This window comes from Cryptomeria japonica, chromosome 6, assembly GCF_030272615.1.
Source record: "Cryptomeria japonica chromosome 6, Sugi_1.0, whole genome shotgun sequence".
Lineage (NCBI taxonomy): Eukaryota > Viridiplantae > Streptophyta > Pinopsida > Cupressales > Cupressaceae > Cryptomeria > Cryptomeria japonica.
This window is the reverse complement of record NC_081410.1, coordinates 474690172-474703936: the sequence shown is the minus strand read 5'-3', so window position 1 is coordinate 474703936 and position 13765 is coordinate 474690172. Positions and strand designations below refer to the sequence as shown.

The following is a 13765-nucleotide window of genomic DNA, read 5'->3' as shown; positions in this document are numbered from 1 at the left end:
GTATATAGGTGCTTATTACTTTTGAATCAAGCTTGTAATTGGAACATATAGTATCTTTTATTATATTTAGTTGTTTCTGGAATCTCTCCTTTACGAGTTTGGAAGGTTTGTAATAGAGGCCAACCCCATTGCACCAACAGTGTAAAAACATCTTATGCTTACAATGTAGAAAAAACCCATTACTGATCATCGATCATTCGACACACACGATGAATAATAAGGCTTTATTAATATATATGTTCAGAATAGAAAAAGTGTTCTTACTCATTGTCAAAGTTAAGAACCACATGAATAAATCTTGGTGTTGCTTGCTCTTGATTGAAAATAGTACTCATTAACATTTTTGGTGTTATTTTAAAGATTTTTATTATTTTATCATCACTGTCTTTTGACTCTGTACAATTCGCCATCCGGAATAGTGGCAGTACCCAGATCCATATGGTAGTGAAAATTCAAAAAACCATGAAGGAAATAAAGGAGCGGACAGAAGTTCACCTGGAAAGTAAAGATTGCAACTTGCCCTTTTATAAGATGAAAGAAGGAAGACAAAAAGAAAATATTTACCATTATGGGATTAGCTTGGCTTCCAAAAGTGTACAATTCACCATCCATTATGTTTGGGAAGTATAATTATAAAAATGATACACGGGATTGACAATTATATCTGTCAAATCCAGAAAAGATTTGCTCTGTACCTCGATGATGTAAAATAAATCTGGAAGTTGCATCAACTGTATATGAAACCAGGACTATCACATGGTAGCTCCCTCCTTGTAGATATGGGAAAGAAAAATGGCATAACCTCTCTTGCAATTACTCTTCCATTCTCCCCAAATGCTACTCCATGAAGTAGGAAAAAATAAGAATTCCCTAGAATTCTAAATAAATAACTCCTATGCTGGAACCATTTTCAAGGGAAGGAATTCTGTAACAAGTAGCCCAAAGTTCTATAACTTAACAATTGGATGCTACAACTGTCTGTCTCAGAAGCCTGATTTAGACAATCCCCTCAATCTGAATGGTTCACAGGCTGTCAAGCCCACAAACGATGCAATGAATAAATCAGAACTTGCACCAACTGTAGGCATCTTGACTATCAAAAGCTTATTTTTTATTCGCAAGACGAGACATTTTTGTGCTTGGTTGTAGCTTCCTCAGAACAATAAAAACCCAGATGCAACTGAATCTGCATATTTCACAAAGTTGTACATAAAGCATAAATTCTGGACTCAACCTTCCAGAAAAGAATATCAACTTTCATGTTTTTTCTAGTTCTCTTGGGAACTACCAACGAGAAGCAGCACTTTTTACCAGTTCATGCTCCTTTTTCTTCGTTTTCTTAAGTGGCATTGCCTTATTATTTTTCCCGGCAGGCAATGAACGTGATGCACCAGTTAGCCATGCTAATGCTTCCATTGCAGCTTCTTGCTCTGCAGACCTTTTCTTGTAACATGGTCTTCCCACAAACTGCATCCCATTAAATTCCACCATTGCTCTAAATTGATTATCGTTCATATGCTTTGTCTTATATCGAGGTTGACCATATCCTGCTCTTGACACCAGTGTTTGTAATAAACTTTTGGGATTTTGACTGGAACTTGCATCATTAACATTCATGTCTTTAGATTTCTTGACTTTGGTTTTCTGGACTTGGGACTCACGGACTTCACAGCCAAACACAAACCTCCCTTCACATCTATCTGCAGACAAGAGCTCTCGAACAGCTTGCAATAGATGATCACCAACTTTGTGAATATCCATACTAGGGTTTTGAAGCTGTCAACAAAGAAGTAACTCCTCTTATTAATAATAATAACAGTAACAAAATTTATGAAACATCAAACTCAAAAATGTTAGATACAATTACATCTAATTATGAAAATGTGTTGAACACACCTTCTTTTGAATCAGGTCATCAAGCTCATCTTTGAGCTTCAAATAGATCTCTGCTAAATCAGGTTCCATAAAGAACTCCAAGTATCCATCTAACATTTTCAAATGACCATCCTAAAACACAAGAGAAACACAAATCCAATCTGTGAGTAACAGTTAAAAGCAAAACAATCTCTTAGATTTAATCAGTAGGCCATAAATAGATCAAAAGTATTACAGAAGAAACATAAAACTCACTACTTCTCCACGAGTAAGTGCACCTCCAAAAAGCAGTAAGACAGAATCTGAGATTCCTGTTGAATCACGAATAAATACTGAATTGACTTTAAATTTCTCAAAGAACACCATCCAGGGGCAGGGAATATTTTCCTTTTGCGCATTCACCGAATTCTGCAACCAAATATAACTTTTTTAAACAAATATCATGGAAGCAAAAGAATGATGACTCCAACAAATGCAGATGATCCAATCTGATTTAAATATATCTTGTGCTTTAAAATAATGTGATAGTCTTCAAAGAATTAAGCGTAATGATCTTGCCAGCAATGGCCAGAGAGAAACTAAAATAGTCTTCTCAGAAAAACTTACAGCACAAAGCAGAACCTGACCATCTAGCATAGTCTTCATAGAAATACATTTTTTCTTATTCTGCACAAGGAAAAAATACTGTTTTACCATTTGTGAATAAAAATTGAGAAAAATGTTTTGAAGTAAATAGATTATTAAGCGCTTAAAATATGAAGTTCAAACATACTTATTTTCCCTTTCAATTTTGAGTTTCAATTTGATTTTTGTTATCACAATAGAAGAACAGCATAGCATTTGTGGGTCATACATAAAACTCTACACTTTTAAGACTATTCTATTATTTCTGACTAATATCCTGCGTTCCTCTTACATTGATTGATATAGTCAAATCTAGATTACTAAGTGCTTAAAATGTAAGTTCAATGCTACTTATTTTCCCTTCAAGTTTAGAGTTTCAATTTGCTTTTGTTACCACGGTAGAAAAACAGCATAGCTTCTGGGTCATACATCAACTCTACACTAACAAGACTATTCTGACCAATGATATAATGCTTTTTTTCCGAATTTTTAATTCATGATATTCATGAAAGGTTACAAGATCTCAAATTTTTAGGTGGTAACACTCAAATATTTCTCATGGCATTCATGTAATTGCCTTAAAAAATGTTCTGTGGATACTTAAATTTATGAAGCTTTCTATAACTTAAGTGTCAAATAAATATTAAAAGTCAAATCCCCATGGAGTATGGATACTGGATGCTAAATATCTCACCACAACAGAAACTACCCCAGGAAAAAGACCAGCACATATAACTGCCTCCACCAAAGCTTGATTATCCCTCAGCTCATTTAAGACATCAGCATCACCATCCAACAAATTGGCCTCCTTTAGCAGAAAGTGGAACTGTTTGCGCAAAGAATGTATGGCTTGCAAAGTTTGTGTTGACAGAAAATTTCTCCAGCAATAATCATAAACCGATCCATCTCTTTGTGCATCTTTCCAGCCCTCATATGCATGGACAAGGGCCATATGATCACTAGTTGCAGAAAACTTTGCTTTTGCTGCATCTGCAAGCTGCAGGAAACAATTGAAATAATCAGTTTCAATATCTTTTGAGTGTCTCTCATATGACCCATATTCAGTAATCTCCAAAGTTGCCACAAAAGTTTGAAGTCAGTAACTGAAGTTAAAAATACAATCTACTTAATAATATTCAATTTCATGTCTTCCGAAGTAAATTCAAAGTGTAGTTTCAGGTATGAGTATCCCCCAAAAAAGGCATGACCACTAATGGACTACCCCACACCTCAAGATGATTGAGAGTGCAATGCACATCTTCTTATCTGGTACTAAATATTGTAACAATCAACAAGAGTGGATTAATTAAATCGTCTATAGTACCAAACAGATGCTACCTTGTTGGCTAATTCTAACAACTATCAAAAGAAGCAACATTAAATTGAAACTGAAAGCCTATTAATTCAATTTTGCTGACTGGTCAGAAATCACTAAAATGGGTTTCTACCACTAACAATTGTTGCATCTATAATTCTTCTCAAATCACCTGGATCAAATTCATCCCAAAGAGAGATTCCATTTTATAGAGCTTTTAGTATTTGCCTTAATTGTTATAGTCAGAATCGTAAATTTTTCTTTCATCTCTTGCTGGTTAGAGCTGCCATCCTATGTGGTTTGTGGGGGGGAATTAGTAAATTTGGCTCATTGTTTAAACAAGAAAAACCAAGTAACAACATATCTGATGTAGATCTGCCAGCACAAAGACCTCAGAATACAAAGTACAACATATGTAAATGTCTAACTCAAGGTCTTCAATTGAGAATTAAGGTATAAAAACATGTTTCAGCCTGGCTTGGGACCAATTAGCTGAACCAAGAAGAATGGATTATAGATAACATCCAATCATGAGCTGGATTTTCATAGAACATTCCCAAGCAATTAATAATTTATGCTTCTCATGCTTATATTCATCTAATTAGACAATACAGGTCCACTTGTCTATAGTACAGAATTTAAAGAGATGTTATTAACTTTACCGCCTAAACTTAATGTGTTTTGTTAAAGTTACTGTAACTTACATAGTTAATCTAAATATTTTATCTGCATAGCTGTATACAAGGTAAGAAACAAATAGCTGTACAACCTTAATTTTCTCCTGGTAAACTAGCAAATGTCACTGTTCAATTTTATTTTATCAGTAGCTTTCATGGCTGTACAATATGAATTCAACTCTCATTGCTCATCAAAGAACAGTTGCATCCAGTACATGTCTATTAGCGAGTCTGCCAAAGCAACAAAGTAGTTGACTTTTCTTACAAATGCTCCAGAAATACAGACAAGAGGTAATATGTAAGCAAGAAACAAGTCAGTCGTGAAGAATTCTAGCCAGTCACGAGACTACTCCAGGTTTGGAGAAGCACCACAAAAGAGATACTAATGTAGGTAAGATTCTCATTTTGGAAAATAAGATGGATGGCATTTCCACACAATTAAGCCAACTTAGCATTTTGGGAGAGCCTCTAATCCTTAATTATCAGACAAATGTAGCTGCCAAACAGGATTTGAAGTCCAAGTATGCCCTAAAATTAACACCAACCTTGGAGAATTCAATTGCCACAGAGATAAGCCATTGAGCTAAATGAATAATTTCTTAAAAGAAAGCAGAAGATAAACATTCAATAGAACTACACCAAATAAACCAAAAAAGTTGACAGACTTATGGCCACTCCATTACAAATCAGGAGAAAGAAACACTAAGGAATATTGACACAAATCAGATTCCCATTTATGAAATCCAGGTGCACAGCATCTCAACACAATTAGGGTAGCTTAATGTTTGAGTAGAGGTTATACTAAATTTTTAATTGGTTAAGAGACAAGTGTAACTGCCCAGAACGACTCCAAGTTCATTGTCCATACCGAGCAAAAGAACGCCTCACTTGAAAAATCCAATTTGTTTACTACAGAGAAGAACTGTTGAATTAATTGAAACATCTGCTGAAAAACAAAAAATGAAACCTTATCCATTGGTTTCAAAGCCTGCAAGATTTGGCAGCAAGAAAAATCAGGGCCCTGAATCACATTTCCTTGACTAGGAGTATTATTGGAAAGCAACTGCTATATCGGAAGATGTATTAAAAAGCAGGCTAGCACATTTTCCTGGTGCTCTGCAATTTGGCACTGAAATGACACAAGAAGCTGGAGCCAAGAAGAATAAGATATGAAAAGCAGTCAAGGCAGTATTTTAAAAAAGAACTGAAATACTACAATGCAGATGGCTAAAATGAGTGGCTGACTTCAACCAAGAAAAAAACTAGTCAATTTGCCAAATAAAGATACCTGGTTGAGATATTATACAAGCCAATTTGCAATGAGCTGAAACAATACTACTTTATAAATGAGTTACAAGACTCAGTTTGAGAAAACTTGTGGATGGTTGACAGCAAGCTATATGTATACGTATCTACAAAAATATTTGCTTGATAACAAGGAAGCAACCGCACTAAAAATAATTATAGAGCCGTTCCACAAAGTAATGTTGATAAAAATATTAAACCATATATGTCAGGGATCTGCTGCCTAAAATCATGAACGAGATAAAACTCATCAACAACCTCACATGCATAAGAGAAAGATCAAAGAAGGGTACTGATCTTATAGCAAAGTTAGCAAGCAAATCTAGTGATAGAGTACTGCATTCATCGATGACTTTGATCCTAGGATCGTTCTATTAATGCAAGAAATTCCTATATAAAAAGCATCCATTTGATTCAGCATGCTATGGTTCCCTATTGTAGGCCTATCAGTTCCTACTGAATGAGAGCTATAGAACCCATAGTTGAACTACTCACCAAAAGCAAAAACTCAACAAGGCCTGAAAAAAAAACTCAGCAACTTAAAAATTTGCTTAAATTTAAGTAGAAATGCATTTTTTTTTCCAAAATTAAATGAGGAGATGCATCCAATGAGTCAATAAATGAGTACATAAAAGAAACGAGCTGAGTCTAGATATATTCGATTGATTTAAATGCAAACTACGTACGAAATGGCATCCTCATGTGGAATGTTGATGGCTGAAAATCTGAAACAAAATGAAATAGCAAATTGTTTTTGTAAAACTAAAATTAAATACTACATCAAAACATTTTACATCTTCCTCTTCCCAACTCTTGTGAAACCTAAGGGAGAGAGAACTAGAGGGTCTAGTCCTAGGAGTCCAATGTGGCTCCTCCACCTCACCAGAACGAGGTCGAGGGTAGCACCCTTCATGGGGGTTTGAGGATGAGAGAGAGAGAGGTAGAGAGATAGGTCTAGATCTTGAGGGAGAGCAGACAAAGCGAGATAGAGAGTGGTGGAGAGAGGGGATAAAGGAAGAGTGATGGGGAGATAGATAGATTTAGAATTCGGGATAGATAAAGTGAGTGAGATAGAGAGAGCGAAAAAATGCTGATAGAAGCCTATTAATTACTGAAATTTGAATAAGTCTGAAAATTTTAAAGATCTTCTAAAACCTAGAATTTGCATCATAACTCCTAGAGATTTGAAACCACTCTCAAACATCTTGCCAATGAAATATAGCTTAAAGTATAAGAAAGGTTAAATGTTATATTTCATGTATATATTTTGATGAAGAGAATGAGATTGACTTGAAAAGAAAAATTTAGATAATTTTTTGATGTGTTTGGGCCTCTCTATTTTAAGCAGCCAAGTTTTTGTGAAAAACTTGCCAAAAACTCGGAGAGTTTTTCACAAAAATACTCGCGGAGTACTCTGTGAGTCTTCCATCTATGATAGAACCATCTCTTCCCTCTATAATGGGGGGGATGTTTGGAAGAGATGGGATTCAAACCATTTACTAGAAAACAGAAAAACACCGTATGTCAAGGGCTCTTAAGGTTCCATTTGTTTTATATTCCCCTTTTGACTCTATAGACATGAGCACATGCAATTATGAGAACAAAAAAGGAATTGAGTAGGTCTCTTCAACCTACATTCAACTTTTTCTCTTCATCTCACAAATTCTTCTAAGCAATAGCCAATTCTAGACCATGATGGACAAAAGAAATGATCTTCTTGCCAACAGCCTTTTTCAACACAAAAATTTCTGCCCTCTTCGTAAATTACAAATTATCTCCCACATACTTTGCATTCAAAACTTTTAATCTCACCAAAAATTGGCACTATCCTAATTGAGGCAAATAAGAAAACTCTCCTACCAGGAATCAAAGATTCATTCAAGATGTGGGTTCGGGCTTTCATTTACTATGCCCTAGATAATGCTAGAGAAGAGCACCAAACCAAAAAGAGGTCTGATGGAAAATTGATAGATAATAGAAAAGGGATCACTTTTGCAACTATACATTCTAGATTGTTCCAATAGTATTGGCGAAGGAATGAGAACTAGTTGTCTAAAACAGGGTGAAGGTTGGCTTTGTTGCCCACAATAAAACAGTTAGGGTTTGTGTTTTGTGGCTTAAATAAATCTCTAGGGAAGAGTTTAATTTCCCATATGACTGCATTTCTAATCTCTTCCATATTCCAACAAAACAAAGGTAGTCTTGTTGACCTAGAGTGACAACCTTGAATTGATTGATTGAAAGCTCTCTATGGGCAAGGACTTAACAAAACTAGCTATATTCCCTCTGCTGCAACAATAATACAAATTCTTAGTTCGTGCAAAGTGTCCTTCAACAATTCTTAGTCGTGCAAAGTGTCCTTCAACAAGAGATTTGGTCATTTCTACATTGCCGACGAAAGAAGTTTTTTCTAGTCTCATGAAAAGACGGCTTGAAAAGTAACTCATGCTCTCATCAATCAAGAGGCTCCAAAGTTCCATGGGTGTGCTAATCTCTTAATTAAAAGTCGAATATAAGTAAATATAATTAAATTAACATATTTATCTCATGGTTCTAACAGGAATGAACGGCTCTTCCCTACTAACCATCTCCTTCAGCATCACTCACTCAAAAATCCCCACCCACACCAGCTTTAACTTATTATACCAAGAACTACCGTAGAGACCATTCTATCTATCCTCCTACCTACTTCTTTGGCCTGAACTTGTGCCAACTACAAAAAAATTGAACTCAAATGAAACACCATTGAAAAATAGGTACACACCTGTTTTTCTCATGATCCTAACACGATATGAACTCTTCCCTATCTAACCATCTTCAGCATCACTCACTCAAAAATCCCCACCCACACCAGTTTAACTTAAAAGGCCATTCTATCTATCCTTTTACCTACCTCTTTGGCTTGAACTAGTGCCAACTTCAAAAAAAGTGAACTCAAATGAAACACCACTGAAAAATAGGTAAGGCCTCAAAAAAAGCCTACAACATCGCTCACAATATTTTATACCTCACCCCAACTTTCCTACAATTGTTAGAGTTAATTATTGAACACCACAGCACCCAAAAATCACTTGCAACCAAAACACCTATCACAAAGAAATAAAAAAGCAACTACTTCACTATGCAACCTTGCAAATTGTATTGATCCAAAAACACATTTAAATTAGCATTTGAATTAATCCCAATATGCAATAATGAATCCTTTAAAAAAAAGCAAAAACCAACCCTAGATGAAACCCTAGGTGGAGATTAAATTAGATTATCCCAAGTGTCCTCAACCTATGCATTGAAACATAAAAGCTCATGACCTAAGAAATAAAAAGCATTCCCCCATGTTTATCTTAAGTAAAAGTAAAAAAAGGACCTATAATTAGATGTTTTTCGTAGTTTATTCTAACACCCCTCTCAAATACAACTTCAAGAATAGCTAAAAAAAAAAAATCTAATGATCAATGTATGGATGGATGCATGAATGGGTTTCTGCTACAAGGCCTAATGAGGTACCCATGTAGAAACAAATAAATCTCTCATAACCAAAGAAAAGAAGAAAACCACATGGGAAAGAACTACTCTCAAAAAGAGGGAGAATGAAATAAATGCATGCTAGCAAAATAAGGAAAGGACTCAATGTGACCCCCCAAGGACTGCTTGTCACATCAATATAATGAATATCCCCCCAATAAGAGAAAGATGATGAGAATATGAATCCCCCCCACAAAGAAGTAGCTCCCATGCTAATGATGAAAGCTTTAAGATAAAACACAATCTATTGCTTGCAGAAAACACTTCTCTTAGGAAGAAATAGATCCACTAGTGATTGGAGAAGCCATTCACATATGCTAGATGAATAGGGAATCCAAATCTAAATGTGTCTCTAAAAACTATTCAATTGTCTACATGATAGAATCAAGCGATGCCAATCCAAAATTATGCAAAGATTGATGTAGAAGAAGCTCCAAAGGCAATGATGATGTGGTTGTCATGGAAGAGAAGACAAATGTCCTCAAATTAATCCTCCAAATCTACACTATGGGACTCCACAGACAAGGATGACATGTCTAATAGATATAAACCCCAAATAATTTTGTTTGGAAAAGGATGAATAACCAACTCAATTGAATCAATTAGGGCTATGGATGTAACAATAATTATCTCATCAAGAACAACAGAAGTTAAAGATGTGATCTCAATAGGAGAGGGAGCAAGGAGACAAGTCTTTGAACCATCGAAACATGCAAGACCTATGATATACTCAGGCTCCTTTAGTGTATCATCATCAAAGGGTATGCTCTCTGCATCATCAATGGAAATGAGACAATCTACAACAAGATCATCTGGGAATGGAGATATGAGGGTCTCCATAGATCTTCCAAATCCTAGTCCAAGGCGTGTAGGGAGAATCAATGTCCGATATGGCACATGGTGTCATGATCAACACTAAAAAAATAAATCCTACAACACGATCAATGATATTACCTCATGTTGATCTACTCCCTAGTGTGTATGGTTCAGGCATGAGTACATAGATTAGGCCACCTGAGATGTGTCAAATTGCCATTTAGCCAAGACTCATAATTATCCTTTAATAAAATTAAAAAACCAATGATACTCCTCAAATGAGGAAATTAGACACCCGTAACCTCAATACATATAAAGCAACTCAAACAAAATCATCTCATGCAAACAAAACATTTCCAAGTGCCAAGATGTCCAAACAATTGACTAGAATGTAAAATAGCATAGATGAACTACTCGCCAAGGCCTGAAAAAAAAATCGGGAAAAACTCAGCGAAAAACTCAGCAACTTAAAAACATGCTTAAATTTAATTAAAAATGCATTTTTTTTGCAAAATTTAATGAGAAGAAGCATCCAATGAGTCAATAAATGAGAACACAAAAGAAACAAGCTGATTCTAGATATATTTACATGCAAAGTGTCTACAAAATCGCATCCTCATAAGGAATGCTAATGGTTGGAAGCAAAATAGTAAATAGTTTTTGTAAAACCAAAAGTAAATACATCATTACAATTACAACTTCCTCTTCCCATCTCTAGCAAAAACTAGGGGAGAGGTAGAACTAGAGGGTTTAGTCCTAGAAGTCTGCAGTGGACGTGACTGTGCCTCCTCGCTCGGTATGGCTGGCTCGTCCTCCATCCTGGATGAAGCTATGTCTCCACCTGCTTCTAGCACTGGCAATGACTCCTCATCCTCATCCTCTTCCTCCTCAATGTCATCCAGCGTGAAACCAAATCCACCCCCCTCCTCCTCCATAGCCTGCAACTCCAAATCAATGATGTCATCCTCGGAAAACAATGGAGGTTGCTCTTGTGATGTTCAATCACTGTAAGGATCTATATCATCCAAGTCAATTGGACCACCTTCTACTTCCTCTACCTTCCTTACGTGCAATTGAAGATTATATGCACGAAGACAATGTCATTGAGGCGTTTTTGAGCTAACTTGCTCCTCTTCTTCGTGTCGATGGCCTCAAACAAGCTCTAATTGCCCTCACAATTGAACGATCTACAAGGTTGACATAAGATTCTGAGGGCAAATTTTTTTAGATTTGGGGTATTTCCACCCCAACTTTGCACCAAGCATCTGCAAATTAAAATTAGGTTGAGAGTAGCACCCCTCGCCGAGGTCTGAGGGTGAGAAAGAGAGGGGTAGAGAGATAGGTCTAGATCTTGGGGGAGAGAGCAGAGAGAGATGGAGAATGGTAGAGAGGGGGATAGAGGAAGAGTGATAGGGAGATAGATAGGTCTAAAATTCGAGGCAGATAAAGTGAGTGAGATAGAGAGAGCGAGAGAATGTTGATTGAAGCATACTGATTATTGAAATTTGACTGTCTGAAAAATTAAAAGATCTAAAACCTAGAATTTGCATTATAACTCCTAGAAATCTGAAACCACTCTCAAACATCCTGCCAATATATACATGAAATATAACTCAAAAGTATAAGAAAGGAAAAAGACATATTGAAATGCCACTTATACTTTATGTATATATTCTGATGAAGAGAATGAAACTGACCTGAAAAAACAAAAATAGATAATTTTTTACGTGTTTGGGCCTCTTTTTTTAGTGTACCCGAGTTTTTTATAGAAACTTGCCGAGTTTTTCGGCAAGTAAAAATTAGAAAAGTGCAGAAAAACTCAAAAACTCGCCGAGTACTCTGCGAACGACGAATTGAAAAAAAAAAAAAAACGTACGGCAAATTTTGGAAAAATTGCATGGATAGATTTGAAGAGCTTTAAAATAGCTTTCCAAAAACCACATGAATCGTGAAAATCAGAGATTCAAACAAAAAATTATGAGCTCAACAGAAGAAAAAAAAATGATCTAATTTTAACTAGTGATAAAATTTACCAACAAGAAAATTTGATAATGCAACCTACATCACTATAAACTACACAAAACCAGCTTTTGATGATATCTAGTTTTCCAATTCTTGCCACCATATTCCCAAGTTATGCCAAAAAGAAAAAAATAAATCCTCTTGGACACAAACTAGGGTTTGGACAAGTTAGGACAAAGCCTATAATGCTAACGCAATGATGATGCCAGCAAATGATTCTCCAAAATATTACCCTAATGTCGAAATATGCCTTGCATGTGCCGAAATATTACTTGAGTGTTGAGAAACAACTGGAGGTCCGAAAACAATTGTCGTACATCGCAAAACTATAAGAATGAGTTTTGAAACTGCCATTTCATGTAGACAAGGAGAAGGTGGTTTGTGGAACCTCTGTTGACATTGTGGTTGTTCTGACAACAGCAATTTAGCTGCACAGTAAAAAGATTGCCATCGGTTGATGTTAAGTTGTCACCAGCAATAAGGGTGGCAAGGGGAGGTCGTTAGTGGTATGAAACAATGTTGCCAATGGTTGGAAACTATGTTGCCAAGGAAGTAAATAACCCCATGTAAACAATAAAATGATGCCATTGGAAACCTTATAGCTGCAAAAACTCGAAAAACCACTAACAAATTTAAAGTTCATCGAAAAACGGGAGAAAGCTGCAAAAATAATTTGTTGTCAATCTGACAAAGCCAACAATGACCTACAACCTTAACAAATGGCAAAACACAGTACAACATTGTACGATTGTATAGAATTCTATGCATGAATTTCGATGACCCTAAAAAAGAATTTGGTTTTTCCCTTGCTCAAATTTGAATGTTTGGACAAACATACGTAAGGTTTTTGGACATTCTAGATGCAAAGGTGATGTTTGTTTTGATCTAAAATGCTCCATTTTTTTCCTCAAGGCCAAATCTCTCAAAAAATGACGTCACAAATTTTGTGCATTAATACAATGTTGGAGTTGATTGTTGAACCCCACAGCTCCCAAAAAACACCTACAACCAAAACACCTATAACGAAGAAAGAACAAGTAACTAATTTGGCTATGCAACCTTAAGAATTGAATCGATCTAAAAAATCATATGAATTGCCTTCTAAATTAATTACAATATACAGTAATGAATATGACTATCTTATATCAAGTCTGTTCTTCATCCTAAGATCTGCTTACAGAGTTTCTTAAATTGTGCTCATAAAATCTGATTTCAATAACTTCAGATCTGCTTATAAATCTGCTAATAGATCTGCAATAATTTGCCTTAAAATCTGATCATAAAATCCGCCTCAGACCTGCCCTAACATCTGCTCTAAATCCCCCAGTAATATTATTAAACTTTCCCCCATACAACTTCTATGTATAGCTTTCAAACCACCCCTTCGTCCAAGGGAGGTGACCTTTCTAAAAGGAGTGGCCTTGTTTAATTTAATTCTATTTTACTTTATCCTTTTCAAATGTGGCACTCCACATAAGCAGGTCGGCCATCATCAATTTGTTGTTATCATTCTGTTGGTGTTGGAAATAAGCCACACCCAGACTGACGATGGACTGGTCCAAGAAGGGCCAGTAGCTCAGTGGTAGAGCACTCCAGCAGCGTATGGAAG

General features: G+C 35.8%; 1 protein-coding gene across 1 annotated transcript in view; it reads right to left on the bottom strand.

Moving 5' to 3' along the window:
• Window positions 1-541: 541 nt before the first annotated feature.
• Window positions 542-13765, bottom strand: part of LOC131050974 (DExH-box ATP-dependent RNA helicase DExH3) — a 70521-nt gene continuing 57297 nt past the window's right edge. The window contains exons 15-19 of the mRNA XM_057985296.2: window positions 3194-3496; window positions 2482-2541; window positions 2131-2283; window positions 1897-2007; window positions 542-1776 (exon numbers count right to left, since the gene is read on the bottom strand). Of these exons, the coding sequence (XP_057841279.2) occupies window positions 1285-1776; window positions 1897-2007; window positions 2131-2283; window positions 2482-2541; window positions 3194-3496 (1119 nt within the window). The 3' untranslated portion in view covers window positions 542-1284. The remainder of the gene's footprint in view (window positions 1777-1896; window positions 2008-2130; window positions 2284-2481; window positions 2542-3193; window positions 3497-13765) is intronic.